Source organism: Necator americanus, chromosome IV (genome assembly GCF_031761385.1).
Source record: "Necator americanus strain Aroian chromosome IV, whole genome shotgun sequence".
Classification (NCBI taxonomy): Eukaryota; Metazoa; Nematoda; class Chromadorea; order Rhabditida; family Ancylostomatidae; genus Necator; species Necator americanus.
In genome coordinates, this window is record NC_087374.1 from 32,203,075 (window position 1) to 32,219,795 (window position 16,721).

At 39.9% G+C, this 16,721-nt stretch overlaps 3 protein-coding genes across 6 annotated transcripts; 2 read left to right on the forward strand and 1 right to left on the reverse strand.

Annotated features, from left to right (window-relative positions):
• Positions 1 to 308: 308 nt before the first annotated feature.
• Positions 309 to 14,958, reverse strand: RB195_003448 (uncharacterized protein; the record flags this gene model as incomplete). Of its 3 annotated transcripts, XM_064201099.1 has the most annotated exons (15): positions 309 to 455; positions 531 to 605; positions 1,040 to 1,198; positions 3,547 to 3,650; positions 4,468 to 4,597; positions 4,966 to 5,082; positions 5,847 to 5,926; positions 5,986 to 6,100; positions 11,917 to 12,051; positions 12,167 to 12,241; positions 13,298 to 13,456; positions 13,795 to 13,895; positions 14,016 to 14,145; positions 14,312 to 14,390; positions 14,831 to 14,958. In XM_064201099.1, the coding sequence occupies 15 exons, from the start codon at positions 14,956 to 14,958 to the stop codon at positions 309 to 311; spliced, it is 1,734 nt and encodes a 577-aa protein (XP_064056980.1). The 3 variants fall into 3 exon arrangements, with proteins under 3 accessions (XP_064056980.1, XP_064056981.1, XP_013303258.2); XM_064201100.1 differs by lacking the exons at positions 11,917 to 12,051; positions 12,167 to 12,241; positions 13,298 to 13,456; ... (2 more) ...; positions 14,312 to 14,390; positions 14,831 to 14,958 and adding exons at positions 8,603 to 8,726; positions 9,403 to 9,470; positions 9,996 to 10,142; XM_013447804.2 differs by lacking the exons at positions 309 to 455; positions 531 to 605; positions 1,040 to 1,198; ... (5 more) ...; positions 14,312 to 14,390; positions 14,831 to 14,958 and having other exon boundaries at positions 11,905 to 12,051; positions 14,016 to 14,133.
• Positions 14,862 to 16,707, forward strand: RB195_003449 (uncharacterized protein; the record flags this gene model as incomplete). 2 transcript variants are annotated; one of them, XM_064201102.1, is made up of 4 exons in its annotated part: positions 14,862 to 14,903; positions 15,060 to 16,124; positions 16,243 to 16,307; positions 16,365 to 16,707. In XM_064201102.1, the coding sequence occupies 4 exons, from the start codon at positions 14,862 to 14,864 to the stop codon at positions 16,705 to 16,707; spliced, it is 1,515 nt and encodes a 504-aa protein (XP_064056982.1). The 2 variants fall into 2 exon arrangements, with proteins under 2 accessions (XP_064056982.1, XP_064056983.1); XM_064201101.1 differs by lacking the exons at positions 14,862 to 14,903; positions 16,365 to 16,707 and having other exon boundaries at positions 15,201 to 16,304.
• On the forward strand, positions 16,498 to 16,707 carry RB195_003450 (uncharacterized protein; the record flags this gene model as incomplete). The annotated part of the gene is made up of 1 exon (XM_064201103.1): positions 16,498 to 16,707. One exon carries the CDS (start codon positions 16,498 to 16,500, stop codon positions 16,705 to 16,707), a length of 210 nt encoding a protein of 69 aa, XP_064056984.1.
• Positions 16,708 to 16,721: the final 14 nt, after the last annotated feature.

Sequence of the window (16,721 nt, forward strand, 5' to 3'; positions counted from 1 at the left end):
TCAGCGGCTATCAAACTACTCGGCTTGGCTCACAGAAAACTGTGCCCGGATGATATGTTGGATTTCACACGAATGCTTCGTTGCCAACCTGACGATTAATGTAACTAATTCCACTCCACTCATTTTCGTTTCGGGAACATTTTCTACATTCAACAAATCGCACTTTTTTTTATGAGGTTCCAACACATTTTGAAGGTCTCATTCAAATAAAAAAAAACAAAAATGAACAACGTCGTGACATTAGTGCTCATATTATTTATATTTATTATTCACATTTCTAATATTATTTATATTTATTATTCATATTTTTAATTATATTTATTGTTCATATTTCTACGGACGTCATGATTCCTTCTAGTAAAGTACAACATATCCTCAAATAATGCAATAGTTTTTTCTCTCAATACACCTTCTGCTGTTTTCTTCTCTTCTTCTGGTAATTTTCGGGTAGCAATCTGAAGAGAGAAAAAATTCTGCAAAGATCAAAAAATTCACTTTCAATTTTTCTTAACTGTCACATAAAGCATTACCTTGGCAATCGGCCCAAATGCCTCTAAAAGGAGTAGACCAGATATCGGGAACAATCGACGATATGATTCTTTAACCTAAATTTCGATAATTATCTGTAAAATTCAGATGAAATCTATTAGTTATGAGTCGTTTATTATCATTCTTTCTACTACCAAATAGAACACTAACGGCTTCTAGAAAAATACTCCAGAAAAAAATGTGTACTGAAGAGTTGCCAATTTGAATTCTTAAATTTAAAAAAAAAACGACACACACAGAATCCTGAACAAACTGACAAAATGGATCAACGTAAAAAACGAAATGAAATGTAAAATTAAAATATAAAACAAGTAGATTCAACTCGATGGTTGTCTTAGGGAAATTTTGAGTTTCAGTTGCTTATTTAGTGGTTTCATTAGTATTTTCTTTTCAAGTACTACTATGTACCTTGTTTTTTTAATTCCTGAATTTCTGTTAGGATATACAGCACCACCAACCACTCAAAATTTTACTTTTTTTAAAGGATTACCTGCTCTATTGTGAATGGAAGCTCTTCTTTACAATACTCTGTGAGATATCCGTGAAATTCTTCGACGAGGCGCTCCCAGTTTTCTCGACGGTCCTTGCCACTCATTGTACTGATGAACGCTCGACAAAGATCCACTGCTGCGCATCCGAAGTGTGACATCTGGAATTACGAGTAAAACATGGCGGACTGAGAAACTCCGACGGACTTCCCTCCTTGAATGTTCGTTGGCAGAAGCTCCTTGGAACTGGCCGAGTACTCGATTGAATATTGGAAAGGCAAAATTCAATTCATTGTGTGAGCAAATCCTTTTCCTCTTGTATTAGGTGAATTGAAACGTTCCAAGGATTTTTTCGCTTTATTTCGACGATGAAATTAACTAAGTTAGGACCATCGGATTTAGATCAAATATGTGCCTTTTTGTTCGCTAACGTTTGTCCATTTCAAGGGCAACTTCATAATTTCGCAATGGAAGAAGTCCTCGTCCTTATTGTCCCAAAACACGTGACCACCTAATTCTCACAAGCCTCTTTTGAGGCCAGTTTTGCACCATCAAGAAAATTTTACAAATGCTTGAAGAGGTGATAGTCGGTTGGTTCCCGGTCTGGACAATACGGATGCGACTCAACCATCCATCCAAATTCTTAGAGCTCCTTACGCGTTGTTAAAGATGTGTGCGGTTTTGTGTTATCTTGATGGAACACAACAGCTTTCCTATTGCATGCTTTTGGTAAATCGTCTGCAGTTGTTGACAGTAGTGGTCCGAATCCGAGTGTTTGGCTCGACAGGAGGAACTCATAGTGGATAATTTCCTTCCAATCCCACCAAACACAGAAAAACCTTCTTGGCCGTTAATACGATCGTTTGGATCGGCTCACCACGATTGAACCACAACCTTTCTCGGTTTCTGTTCTAGTAATATAACCTTGAAAATGTCGTACAGTATGACCCTGTATGGTGTTTACATCGCCAGATATGACTCGGTAAACACACCTAACGAAAACGCTCAGAACTTCTTAGTTCATCTATAATATATTTAAAGACACAAAGTCACTGGCATATCAATCCATTTGGGATGCGCCAACTCGTTTTACTGGATTTCACAATCGTTGAGGCTTTGGAACGCGTGTTGGCTTATACAATGATTTGGGGGGCCAGCCGATGATCAAGTCAGTGTTCTTATCCTCCCAGACAAGTCTGGTAGCAATTTGAAGGCAGGATACCAGAAATGTGGGGTGGTGCGGATTTCAGGTGGAGTATCCGTATACGTGGTTGTAGATTATGGAGACCGCGGTGGTTCCGTTCATCTCTCCCTGAATCACTGCAAGCAGCCGTCCCTGAATGCTGTTTTGCACGATGCCTTCTATTGCAGCGCGCCACCCTTGCACGCGTAGCGTCCCTTACTGCCTATCGGGACAGTTCGAATTGATTTTCGACGAATCGCAGGGCGGAGGCAACGCAAGGGGTGGAGCGTTGTGATATATATGGCATAGTACAAAACAGCATTCTGGAGGCGGCTGTTTACAGTGATGCAGGGAAAGATGAGCGGAACTACCCCCGTCTCCATAATCTACGACTCCGTATACGGATACTCCACCTAAAATAATTAAATTATCCTTCAGAAAAGAAGCAGCGCGGATAGAATCGAGGTCATTGTCACACTGATATTACAGTTCCCACATTTGGTGCTTCGCTGAGGGGAACAAAACTCATGGAGGTATGGGGAATTGAACCCCAGCCCTCTCCCATGCTAAGGGAGCGCTCTACCACTGAGCTATACCCCCGTGTGTGTGAACCGGGTCGTGCCTCCTCATAGTTTACACTACTCTACAATGAAGCAAAGAAATCAATGAAAATTAATCCTCGGAATGCTGCCTTTAACGACTCCTGACATATATTTATAGTCTATTATTGTTCCTATCTTTCAATTGGTCGGAATACCCATTCCGGAAATTTTCATTCTATTCTTTTTTCATTCTAATACAAAGTTTATATGGTTAATATTCTGTTTTTAAGATACAACTCACAATTTTGCTTACTCTGATCTTCGTAAATTAGATGTTCACACAGAATCGTAGAGAGTCGAAATTTTATTACAAAAGCGCAAAATGGGGAAATGTAGATACTTTGACAATTCTTCATATTTAGGCTTAGCTGGTCCACCTATCTAGCTTAAAATGTCATCTTCTTCTTATTTCTGATACGGGAGGAGAAAAAAAGAAGCTCAGATAAGCTTATTTCTGGCGAACCCTCAAAACTTGCAGCCAGTTCAACAATTTTTTTTGACATTCCTTAGCATGAGATTTTTTTTCCGCCGTTGTCGCCTGCGTCAGACGGATAGCACAAGACGAAAACAATATTTTGTTGTGATTTCTTTCCTGCTATTTTAAAGTATACGTATTTATCTATGTTTGCAATGCCTTTTTATTGTACGAAAAAAGGTAAGTAAATAACGATTCAAACCAACCGCACTAAAAATCAGATTATAAGAAAGTAAATACATAGTAAACCTGGTAATCAACGATTCCACCCAACTGCGTTCTTCCACTTGCTGTTTTTCTCCACAACATATTAGTTGACCAAAGATCACCATGGACAAAGACATCTTTCATGCCTAGAAGTATGAAAATTTGAGAAAAAAACACAGGGAACGTTCAAAGATGGTGTCTGCCGTGCTTGCGCACGACCTCGCAGCAGTTTCGCAGCGCGCCTGTTCCTACTGTACTTCCCACAGCGTCGATTATAGAGAGCCACTCCTAATATTGGGATTCCTGCTGTGATTTTATTTTATCATTTTCTCTGCGATTCTGTGTTTTTTTTTGTAATCTTTTGAATGGATTGATTATTATCATATGATTTCAGTCTGGAATGCTCAAGAACAATGTGGAAAAGAAGTTTGGCGCTGCTATCTTTGAGGTACGCGATCTCGACCGGCACAGTTTTGGACATTAACCTGGACCATAGTAGTGTGATGAACTTGAGTACACAGCGATACCATTTTAGAAATGTGTATATTTTAAAATTATGCAAATTTAATGGTAATTAGAAAGTAGTAACTGCGATCTGTATTACCTCCGGCTGGGGGTGTTTATTTAATCACTTGTTGGTGTAAGGTCATAATAAGGATGAGCTTAATTAGTCCATATTGTGTCCCACATAATGGTCGGATTCGGAGGAGCCTTCAGCGACACAATAGAAAGAGAATTGAGGTGCGGTGTCGCGCAGAAGTCTGCAGGAAGGGATCTGGACAGGTGGAGCAAGGATTCCTGGCTGCCCACACGTAAATAGTTAGTTTCCGGAAGAGCTAAGTTGCTATCGGTGGCATAACCAAAGTCGAACTCCTCTTGATCCGCGCAGTTGTAACGGGGTCTGGCTCCTGATACCCTCTGTTCCCTTGGAAGCACATCCAGGGCACGATCATGTGCACTCACCCAATTCATCATTCATCGTTGATGTCAACTCTAGTGCGACCAACTCTTCAGCCATCTCCACTAACACCTCACCACTAGGTCTAAGTTCCTCTAATACAGTGTACATGTCGGAGAACAACTTCCGCACGGCCTGAATTGGTAAAATAAATAAGTCAGTTAGAAAATGGAATAATAATAGAAAATATTTAATAATAATAGTAATAATAGAAAATAGAAAATAATAATATTATAATAAAAAGGACAAAAAGTCACTGGCGTATCAATCCACTTGAGATGCGCCAACGCGTTTTAGTGGAATTCGTAATCGTTGAGGTTTTGCAACACGTGTTGGCCTATACAATGACTTGCGGGGGCCAGCCGATGATCAAGTCAGTATTTTTATAAATATAATAATAGTAATAATAATAGGATAATAATAGTTTAATAGAAAAACTACTTCAGCATCTGAAATTCAGACACCTCAAATAGTATCGATCCCATTAGAACTTCAAAACTTACATTTGGATTCACCATTGGTGGATAAACAGTCAGTATCGGATTGTTAGCCAATTTCTGCTTTTCTTCATCACTAAGTTCTAAACTTTTGGCTTCAACATATGCGATTGCACGAAGAACCTGCAACAACAAATCCAAATTCCGCGTTCGGGGAAATTACCGATGTGAGGACTCCTACCATAGATAGCCTTCGGGACGGAGATTGCAAATATCAGAAAGAAAAAGCAAAACACCTCCTAGAAATCAATCAAAAGCACCGGAAGCATAAGTACACCAAGCACAGTACATAGCATAAGTACGAGAGAACTCTCTACAACTTTTAGAAGGAAGAAATCCACTTTATGCGTTTCAAACTCATTTCTTTTTACGAACAGAGATAAATGACATCGATTCTATTTCTGCTAATTCTAGGTCAGATTAAGAACTTGTAATTGTAATATTACTCTACTAAAAACGTATCCTACACATTAGTGTCTCGGTTAGTAAAGGTCTTCCAATAATTTTGCGGCAACCCTGCATATGAAATCCATGACCCTGCCTTTCTTTTTCGTCCGGTTTTCCTCTATTAGCTATTATGATCTATTTACACATGAGAAATACTGGGACCGTAGTTCTTTCTACTGTAGTCTTTTTAATCAAACGTAAGTAAGACTGAATCATCAGATGTTTATGCAGTAATTACTGTAGATTTCTGATCGCTTTGAGTAACCTGTACCTCTGTGACAATTGTAAGGAAACAAGGAACACAATTTTTCAATGAGAAAAAACCCCTGGATAATCCCACTCATTTTTATGGGCCTATTTTGGTCTTCCATATCTTTCTGACTATCTTGCTGAGAACATCTTTGAATAGCGGAAATAATAATAAATCCCAACCCACTCACATCGGACAGTTCATTTGGAGCAACATTATGGCATATGTGGCGTAGCTCTGTATCCTCTATGTATTCCATCCCGATAAAACCTTAAGTGTAGTAAATAACTGGGTGAGTCAAGAGAGAAATCATACGTGAACGATGGAACCTTTTAGTTCATTTCCTTCCGTAAAGTCTTGAGTGAAGTAAACACGTGGAATTTTGGAGATCGGGTTATTGAACCGTGAAAACATTCGGTAAAAGTTCACTTCACGATTGTGCGCCTGCAAATTGGAAGGTTTATTTGGTTCCGAAGATACTTGTGTTAAAACGTTAAAGGCATCACCCCATGAATCTGAGGTGGTGCGGATTTCAGGTGGAGTATTTGTACACGGGTAGTAGATTATGGAGAGAAGTGTGATTCCGTCTATTTCTTCCTAATTGCCGTAGAAAACGGCCAGGAAGAGACGGCTTCGAGCGTTCCGGCACACTATTCTCCACAAGGAATTCGATTGGAGCGCGCCAGCCGTGTGCACGCGCGCATCTTCCGCCCCGTTTTTTACGGCCCGTATACGATTACTCCACCGGAAATCCGTACCACTCCAGATTCGTGGGGTGATGCCTTTAAAAACAGCTTTTGATTACGGTGAAATTGCACCAGTTATCGACTGCTGGGCACGTGAGGCAAGAACGCACGTACGCCTCGCAAACGTTGCGTTAGCTCGGTTGAACACGTTTGTCGTCGACTTTATGTCCCAGTATAAACAGTCGTGATGGAAAAACAGTCCAGTCACAGATTGTTACGCTGTTGATAAGGATTTTGTGTAATATTATCCTTTTTTGTTGATGCACTTCTCTTTGATTAACAGACTTCACTCATCCAGGTGGAATGGTAAGCGTTTCCGTCTCACACATGTGAATACCTCTTCTCAACGCTTTTTTGATGTTATTTAACTTTTGTTTAGAGGTTGGAAATGATAATCATGCTGCATAATAACTTGGGCTTGTTCTGTCAGGTGTGTAATAAAATTCCAGAAAGCAGTGGGACAAATTCAACGGCGCCAAATTGGTGCTTCGCTGCCAGAATGTCATAAAATGGGACGGGTCCCATGGCGCCGAATTGGTGCGCCAGCGCCAACAACCGTTAGAATGTGATGGGCGGATCGTGCGGTGTCGAATTGGTGTACCGGCGCTAGAAAACGGCATAGTGACTTAGATGGGTTCTACGGCGTCCAATTGCGGCGGTGCAGTAGTACCGCGCAATAACTCCGAGTGCATTTGTCAAGACGTGAACGGAACGTTGTGAACCATTTTATGGCCATGACAGCGGCTATGTTGCGTTCCACCTCTATGTACTGCGCCACATGTATATTCTCAAGGCACATTTGCTCCATCAGGTTGGTAAAATCGTTTCTTCAGAAATTGGAAACACGAATGCAAGCGGTTGCTTGGATACTAGCTAAAACCTTACATGTTTAAAGTTAGTTTAAAAGTTTCTGGCGTTAATCAATCCGCTTGGGATGCGCCCCCACGTTCAATTCAATTCAGAATCATTTGAGGTTTACGAACGTGTAACTATACATGACCCTATACCAAGTCTGGTACCAATTTATCGACCCCGGAGGGATGAAAGGCTTGGTGAGCACTAGGGCGGATTCGAACCTTCGATCGATCGTGCAGGAAGCGGAACCTCTAACTGCTACACCACACCCTCCCTTAAACCTTACATGATCGGATGTAAAACCTTATATTTATCAGTACGATGATGACGTTCATGTCATTTCATTGTTAGTACATTATTCTTTGCTAATTGTTTTAGAGAAAGAAGAGAAATTCATGCTCGGAATTAAGTCTTAAAATTGTTACGGTATCCGAAGAATATATAGTAGGTTCAAAGCGACATGAAGCACGATGCAGTTATGGCCGCGCTCGAAGCAGAGTGGTCGCGTTCGCATTGGAATCGAGGTGGAACCATCGCGAACAGCAGCGAAAGATGGTGCTAGCAGGGGTCCCCCCTCGATCCTGACCGCGACGCTCCACCGCACCGTTTCGAGCGCAACCGCTTACGCAACTGCACCGCTTCGTGTCGTTTTGACCCGACTTCATGTGGGTAGAAAAAGGTATATAAAATCAAGTTTGAATACTCTCCAAATGTAGTACTCACACCAAAAAGAAAACTATGAAATCATCATTCTGTTTCATCATCATTACATGAATCCTTAACTTAAAAAAATAACGGAAAAAACTTCAATAGAAAAAATACAAATTTAATTTCACGGGAAATACCATTACTTTTAATTTCAACTGATCGGTGAAGTAGGACGATGCGTGTACCACAAGAAGTCAGATGTCTGGGGTTAGCCGGACTCTCAGATTGGTAATATCATAAAGACACTATCACAGACATAAAATATAAGCGCTCCCTCACGGTATTGGATCGAATCCTGTGAATAGGGCATTCCTGTGTGTTGTACCAGATCGTCTAGTTCACTTTCCCTTCTCGTTATCGATCTTCCAATTCTTTCCTTCTCTCTTTCTCCTTCTTTCTTCCTTTCTTTCTTTTTTTTTGCCTTTCTTTAGTTCTGCCTCGTTGTCCCTCAGTCTCTACGTAGTTGCCGAATTGTTATTAATATCGTAATTATTAATAGTTAAGTCTGAGTAGATTTACATTAAAATCTCTTATTTCGTCTTCCGCTCCAGTAAATTGTTATGGATGATTGCTTACGCCTGTCAGTTTTCTTTGTGTACTAAAAAATTGACAAATAAAATCAATTTGAACTACTAACATCTCTGAACATCTTTTCGTACATTCCGTATATCTCTTCCACGTCCGCGATCCCCTCGTTCCTATCCTTAATGGATTCGATCATTTCACTACAAGCCACTGCTGTGAACATTTTCACGATAAATCTGAACAGATGGCCACTGAATAATCTAGATTGGTCTGAAATAGACTGTGATCGATAGATTTATTTAATTTTAAAATTATCACCCCACGAATGCGGCGCGTGCACAAGGCTCCAATTGAACTCGTTGTAGGAAATAGCGCCCCGGATCGCTCGAAGCGGCAACTTCCGGGCCCTTTTTTACGGCAATTAGGAAGAAATGGACGGAATCGCCCTCAGGTTCCATTCTCCAAAGATTTCCCAATTTTCTTTGAAAAATGGAATTAAAATTAGACTAAAACGACTGAAATTACTCAGATTTTTTGCAAATCCCTAACTTTCCTGTGTGCTGCATTCAGCTTTGCCAGAAGACTTCAAGTATCACTGTAAATTTTCTTGCTTTTTATTTAATTTCCTTTTCTTTGTACGACACACCTACACACGATATACCTGCGCAGAAACTGTGCTTGTTTTTACAATAAGCGCATCAAGATGCACCGATCGCAGATAGTGAATGAAGCAAAGGCCGAATATGCGAGATAGTGGTTGAATGAATGAATGAACGAATGAACGAATGAATGAATGAACGAATGAATGAATGCACGAATGAATGAATGAATAAACAAATAAATAAATAAATAAATAAATGAGTTGACGAATAAATAGATGAATGAGCAAATAAACAAATCAAAGAAACGTACTTTGAAGGCAAACCGTCAGTTTCACCCTGAAAGTCTCCCTCAATCACAGCATTTCGAGACAAGAATCCCTGAAAATGTGAAGTGGAACAGTTCCGGTTTTCCAATATCGATCCTTCAAAATCAAACTCCTTGCAGTTTGGTAAGATAAAGAATAAGTTGAACTTAAAATCTATGCGGGGAAAAAACAGCCCCGTTTTGTTGTTATTTTCTTTTTCCAGAACTGCATCACTTTTAAAGGCATCACCCCAAGAATCTGAGGTGGTATGGATTTCAGGTGGAATATTTGTATACGGGATCGTAGATTATGGAGGGGGGGGGGGAGTGATCTCGTCCATTTCTTCCTAATTGCCGTAAAAAAACAGCCCGAAAGATACGGTTTCGAGCGTTCCGGCGCGCTATTTTCTACAAGAAGTTCGATTGGAGCGCGCCAGCCTTGTGCACGCGCCGTATCTTCCAGGCCGTTTTTAACGCTAATTACCAAGAAATGGACAGTATCACCCACCTCTCCATAATCCACGATCCCGTATACGAATACTCCACCTGAAATCCGTATCACATCAGATTCTTGGGGTGATGCCTTTAAATCGACTCACATTCCCATCTCCAATCAACTGGGCACTCTTTTTGGGTCCGAAGCAGACTTTTTGCTTTAGTTCCTTTTGAATTCGTTGTTCGATATCTTTCCATGTGATATGCGTTCCGAAAAGACCATTGCCAGGGGTGTGTAGTTTCAGTTCCATTCTGCTAAGTGGGAAATATTGAGAACTTTAGAACACTGGCAAGGTTCAAGGATGAGGGAATCACAAACAGCTACATTATCCACAAAGTTAATAGTCTGCAGTGTACTTCCGGAATAAACCACTGCCGCCAGGATTTTTCAGTTTCGATTCTCGACAGAACAAGTTCTAGAGCGAAATAGACATCGATCACTTAAATGTTCAGTATTTCTCTTATCATACCCGTAATATATCTTTTATTATTTATAGATCATACACCTGAAATTCACATCATCAACAAAAAAGGGAGAAAAATGAAAAGAAGGATGAATCGAAGTGAAAGTAATGGAAAAGCATAGCATTGATAACAGTCAGGTAGCAATCAGATAACAGCACACCTGCAGTCTCGACGCTGCGACATCATTTCAAATGTATCGAACCGGTTTATAACACCATATTTAGGTCACATTTAGATTTTATTGCAGGCCATTGAACATTTCACTTAAACCAGTTTCGAAAATGAATTCCCTTTCCAATATCAAGGGGTCATTTAGGAACTTTTTTTTTACTATATACGCTTTCGGAAGTAAATTGTTCTATCAGACAAGCAAACTGCTTAAATGCAGCGTATCACGAAGTTAAAGTAGTTTGGAAATCTGTGGGAAGGTATCCAGTTCATGGTGCACATAATGAGGGGGAACGATAGAGAGAGTCCCCACAGATTTTCCGTGAATGTCTTCGAGAAATTAGTTGTCCAGTGGGCATGCCCAGGGGATAAACGAACATAGCTTGACGAGGTCACGCTCCGGTCGTTCATGGAGACGCAGGCAACCGTCTTAGACGCTTTTCTTGTCACCTAATCATCTTGGAAAAACGCCGTGAGAAATTGCGTTTCTTCCTACGAAGTACGTTAGAACATACCACCCTTGTAAACGCTCTGCTCCCTTCAGCAGCCTATTCATTAGTTTTACTTTTTTTTTACTTAAAAAGGCTGCTAAGGAGACTTCACTGATCCTCACTCACTCGCTCCCGGATGCGGCACATGCAAAAGCGTGGGAAATTTCGACGTACGTCAGACGAACAAACGCAATTTACCGTTTTTTTAAGGACGATTAGGCAGAATTCAGAGGGGCCACGTTCGTATTCGTTATCTACATCCTAAACTTTATATTTCGTACAGATTTTCCAGCTACGTCACTAATTTGCCTTTCCAAATTTTTGAAAGGTATAAATTTCCAGTTTGAAAGGAAAGAGTTCACAATTTTCTTGTTTTCTAAAAAAAACTGGTTTAGCTTTGCTGCAGGTTGTGGGACAGGGTTGCAAACCCAATCCATATTTTATCCAAAAGCTCTTCCATTTCTGCAGAGATTAGGTCTGTTTTTCTTTTTTAAAAATAATCAACACATCCTTAAAACGAAAAAAAAAACTTCTTCTAAGAAGCTCTAATTGACATATTTTCATCATCATTTCTTTCTCTGTATCCTTTTTCTTCGAAAATCCACTCGATGACTTTGTATGTACATGTATTTCTGCATTGTATTTTTATTGTATTTTTACTGTATTTTTGTATGCATTTTGTATTATTTTGTATTTTTGTATGTACATGCGCGTATGTACATGTATTTCTTCCTAATCATACAAAGATTTTCAAATTTCGAATGAAGTCTGATGTTCTGGAAGAGGATTCATATCTCCCAAATTTTCTAATTACATTTTTCGAATTTTCCTCAATTCCCCAATGAGTTTTGAACGATTTATTAAGGGAATAAAAGCCATTCAGGTAAAATCAAAACTTCACTCTTTCCACATTTTTCCGGACTTTCCGATTTCTGTTGGCAAAGAAGAGAACATCCTCAAACAAAGCAACCGTCTTCTCTGACAATAAATCTTTGGTTGCGATTTTTCCTTCATCTGTTAGTTTTCGGCTGCCAATCTAAAAATAGTCGGATAAAATGTGCATATGGACATGCAATGTAGCACGGATTTTTCAAATAACACAAAAATAAAGTGAAATAAGAACAAATTACCGAAATATATCAAAGTTTTACCTTAGCAACTGAGTCGAATACGGGAAGTAAAAGTGTACCAGCCAGTGGGAACATCCGACGGTATGATTCTTTGAGCTGAAATCAATAGTTTTTCGGATTTCTAGGTTGAAGTACACTGATGAGTGTCCAGTTAATAGAAAAGTATTTTTAGGCATGGAGAAGGCAAGAATGATACGAAAACAAGCGAAGGAACAGTCATGCCATAGATATTTATAGGTGACTTTTAGCTGGATCCCGGCTCGATTAATAGGTTCGGGAGGAATTTTGAGGCTTTGTAGATGTCGAAGGAGGCAAATGTGAAGAACAAAAGAAGTTCCGTTTCGAATCCAACCGCATCCCTTCCTTTTTTTCAAAAAAAAAAAAAAAAAAAAAAAAAAAAAAAAAAGAGAGAGGATTTTTTTTTTTTTTTTTTTTTTTTTTTCTCCTCCCAATCTTTTTTACAAACAACCCTAAAAAAGGGGGGGGGGGAGAATTTTTTGGGAAGAGAAAAAAAAAAAAAAAAATTATAAAAAAAAAAAAAAAAAAAAAAACCCAAACCCCCCAACCAAAAAAAAAAAAAATAAAAAAAAAAAAAAAAAAAAAAAAAAAAAAAAATAAAAAAAAAAAAAAAAAAAAAAAAATAAAAAAAAAAAAAAAAAAAAAAAATTTTTTTTTGTTGATAAAAAAAAAAAAAAAAAAAAATTTAAAAAAAAAAAAAAAAAAAAAAAAAAAAAGGGGGTAAAAAAAATTTAAAAAAAATTTTTTTAATTAAAAAAAAAAATTGGAAAAACACCTCCTAAAAAAAAAAAAAAAAAAAAAAAAAAAAATTTGTAGTTGACATAATTTCCAGGAAACCTTTTCCATAAATTAACCTGTAAATCATTTTTCTGGTGTTTGACTTGTTCCTTGGAAAATTCAGTTGTTGACACTGAACTTTTTGTTCATTCCCGTACTGTTATGACGTAATAAGTATAGAATATAGAAAAGAAAAGAAGAATACGATAGATTTTGATGCATGACCTTCGTGTAGGAGAAAAAAAAAGAGGAAGACGATATGATAACATGTACGAGCTTTCTATAGGAGTTGAAAACATTGTCGACAGCTTATAAGCAGAAACTTTTAGTGTAAACAAACAAAGTTCCGAAAATTACCTGTTCAAGTGTAAATGGAAGATCTCCTTCACAGTACTGTTTAATGTATCCATAAAATTCTTCAAGTAATCGTTCCCAACTCTCTCTACGATCCTTTCCACTCATTGTGCTGATGAATAATCGGGTGAGATCCTCGGCTACACATCCAAAATGTGCGATCTAGAATTAAGTACTCTTTTATTATCCAAAGTTTCTATTTTATTACATATTTATTATAATATTCATGCCTTATATTTATTTATATCATACAATTCTATCATTACCTATTCTAATTACTAATTGTTATTATTTCAGGTTTTTATTTAAAAGACTTTGGTTTGGTGGGAGCTGATGCCCTGGTTCCATCAAAAAAGCGAGCCTGACACAGCAATGGCAGTACTCCAGCTATCATGTGAGTCTTGATTCTCTGCTTTCTCACTTTTTTTAGCTCTGCTTCCTCTACCTACCCAGTACTGCTGAAGTTAAATTTAAATAACTGTAGATCGTCAGTAATTCACCTGATAATCAATAATCCTGGTCAATTCCAAGCCGTTCTTTGTTTTCTTCCACAATAAATTAGCGGACCACAAGTCACCGTGAACAAACACATCTTTCATACCTAGAACTATAGCCATAAAGAACGAGGAAAAGAAGAAAGAAAAAGAGAAATCATTAGATTTGATCTACTTCTATATTATTATCTATATTGATCATGTTCTAATCAATTGCGATCACTCACCCAACTCGTCATTCATCGTAACAGTCATTTCCGCTTCGACTAACTCTTCAGTCATCGTATTTAACACTTCACCGCAAGGTCTAAGCTCTTCTGATGCCGTGTACATATCAACGATCATTTTTGCTACTGCCTGAAATTTCATTGTTCACCATTTCAGTAGATTCACCATCCAGAAATAGGAGGAAAATTAGTGAAGGACTAGAAACCATATCTGCGTTGTATTTATTCACATTGTGTAGAGCGGAACCACTGTGATAAATGTTCCCTGCAGTCCAGGTCAACTAAGTCAGACGAACCTTCCTAACTGTTGATAGAAGCACCAAAAGGTTTATAAAAGCATAATTTTTTCTTTCACTTCTTTTTGCTATTCCCCACCTAAGAATTCTGGTCTCCATTACAGTCTAGGATTACCTTTTTGTCTACAAATGAATCTGATCGTGTTCCATCCGTCTTATAAAAAAATTTTATTAACCCTTATTTCTTTATCTTTGCTCTTAACGTTTCTTGTCTTTCGAAAACTCCATTTTCAAGAGAAGATTTCCATTTCCTCCCCTCATATTATCAATTTCTTATTGGGATCTTAGCTAATCTTCGATACACGGTCATAAACATTTCAAAAAAAAAACGCATCAATAGGCAGAAGAAAAATGCTGTGATTAGAAGCATTTCTACAGCGTAGGTCAATACGATTCGAGCACGGTTACGGCATTATGGTTAGGAAAATCACAAAAAAAAACAAAAAATTAGGAAAATCAGTGCGCTCCAATTCCAAGTTTTTTTTTGTCTACATTTTCTAGCTTTTATCATCCGCCTACCCTCCACAACGGTTTACTGCCTCATAGTGGCATGGAGGTGACACTGGACGTCGAACTGCGATGTACAGCGGAGGTTCGTCCTCCGGCAGGGTCTCGCAAGCTGAGAAGGAGTTCGACACATCCGACATTCCGACTTCTCGGAACCGGAAGCCTAGCTAAGAGTAAACCACTGCTAAGATTCACCACCGTCTTGGCAAAATGTCGCAAGGTGGTTCCCTGATCCATATAGGTTGGGCGACGACCTTTGGTGAAAGCTAAGCTGGCCGTGGCATGGCTGCTTAGTTTGGGAAAAAATCTTTTCGCCACTCCAGCATATTCACTGCCTCAGTACCCTGCACATTGGGCCCTGCCGTCTCAGACGTCCGACGGTATGCCAACCGATGAGAGGCGATCAAATCTAGGGTTGGTCAGGACGTCTTTGATTCTGGACCAAGGCGACAGATGCACAACTCGCCAAGGAGACTGTCTCAGACTGTGTACTTACAACGCGAGATCAGTGTCCACAGATGTTGACCTGCACGCCCTTCTCAGAGCTGCGGAGCGTATCGAATTTCACGTGATTGCTCTGCAGGAGACCAAGTGCAGAAGGAACGACGTACGACAGATGAATGACGGTACACTTGTCATTCGTGGAGAGAAAGTTCCGTCGCGAAATGTAGGCGGTGTTGGTTTTGTTGTGCACCCATCTGTCGTCCATCTTATCGATTCTCACGAGATCCTGCCACCTCGTCTGGCCATTCCTCGCCTCCGCCCTCTGCGCCAAAAATCCATCAGTATCATCAACTGCTACTCACCAACATCAGCAGCTGATGAATCCGAATTGGACGCGTTTTACGAGGAGCTGGAGGAAGTAGTCCGCAACGAGAAGTCCTTCTACAAATTGGTTGTCGGAGACTTCAACGCAAAACTAGGAAAGGCCACAAAAGAGGAATACAGGATTGGAAGATTTGGACTAGGGGACCGGAATAAAAATGGCCATCGTCTCGCCGGGCTGTTGTCCGCCGCTCGCCTCTTTCATGGGAACTCTCTTTTCATGGAAAAAGATCTTCGTCGGTGGACATGGGAATCGCCCAATGGTGCGACTCGTGCGGAGATCGACCACATACTCACCAACCGGAGGTGGTGTCTACTTGACGTCTCAGTAGTACCATCCTTTTGTAGTGGTTCTGATCACCGTCTCTTTCGTGCGAAAATACGGCAGCCACACGATGGAAAAGAACTTCTGCTATCGGCAACGAAGGAGAAAAGAAGTCGTCTACGAACGATTGCGTACTTGAGGACTCCGTGTCCCAAGGTGACTGGCACATCGAGGAGGGCCCAAACGTGGACTACGAGATGCTGCTCAGAGAATTACGAGCCTGTGCTGAACGTGCCTCGAAGCCGCGCACGACAAACTTGGATCGAATTTCGAGAACCATCAAGGAATTGTTGGAAAGAAGAAGGGCTTCGAGGCTGCGAATGCATCGCACATTGAGCGGTTAGTAGCAAACACTAGCTGCAGAAAAGCGTTGCAGGAGGATCTTTCGAAATACAGGCAGAAGAAGATTCTGGAAGCAGCACAAAGAAGAACGAGTCTAAAGAAGTGTCGCAGAGATCTCCGCGAATATAATATTCCGCTAGCAACCTTGCTAAGCCAAGACGGGACTCGCACGTCTTCTCGTCGTGAGATGGAAATCATTGCGGAGAGGTTCTACTCGAACCTTTTCCGTTCATCAACTCCTGTGTCAAGCCCGATCATCCCCACTGGTGAAGCTCCACCACGGATTCTCCCTTCGGAAGTACGAGTCGCTATCAAGAGCATGAAACCTAACACAGCCCCCGAACCTGATTTTATATCAGCAGACTTTCTTCGGGCTGGTGGCATCAACTTCATGTAATCTTAGCAGCGCAC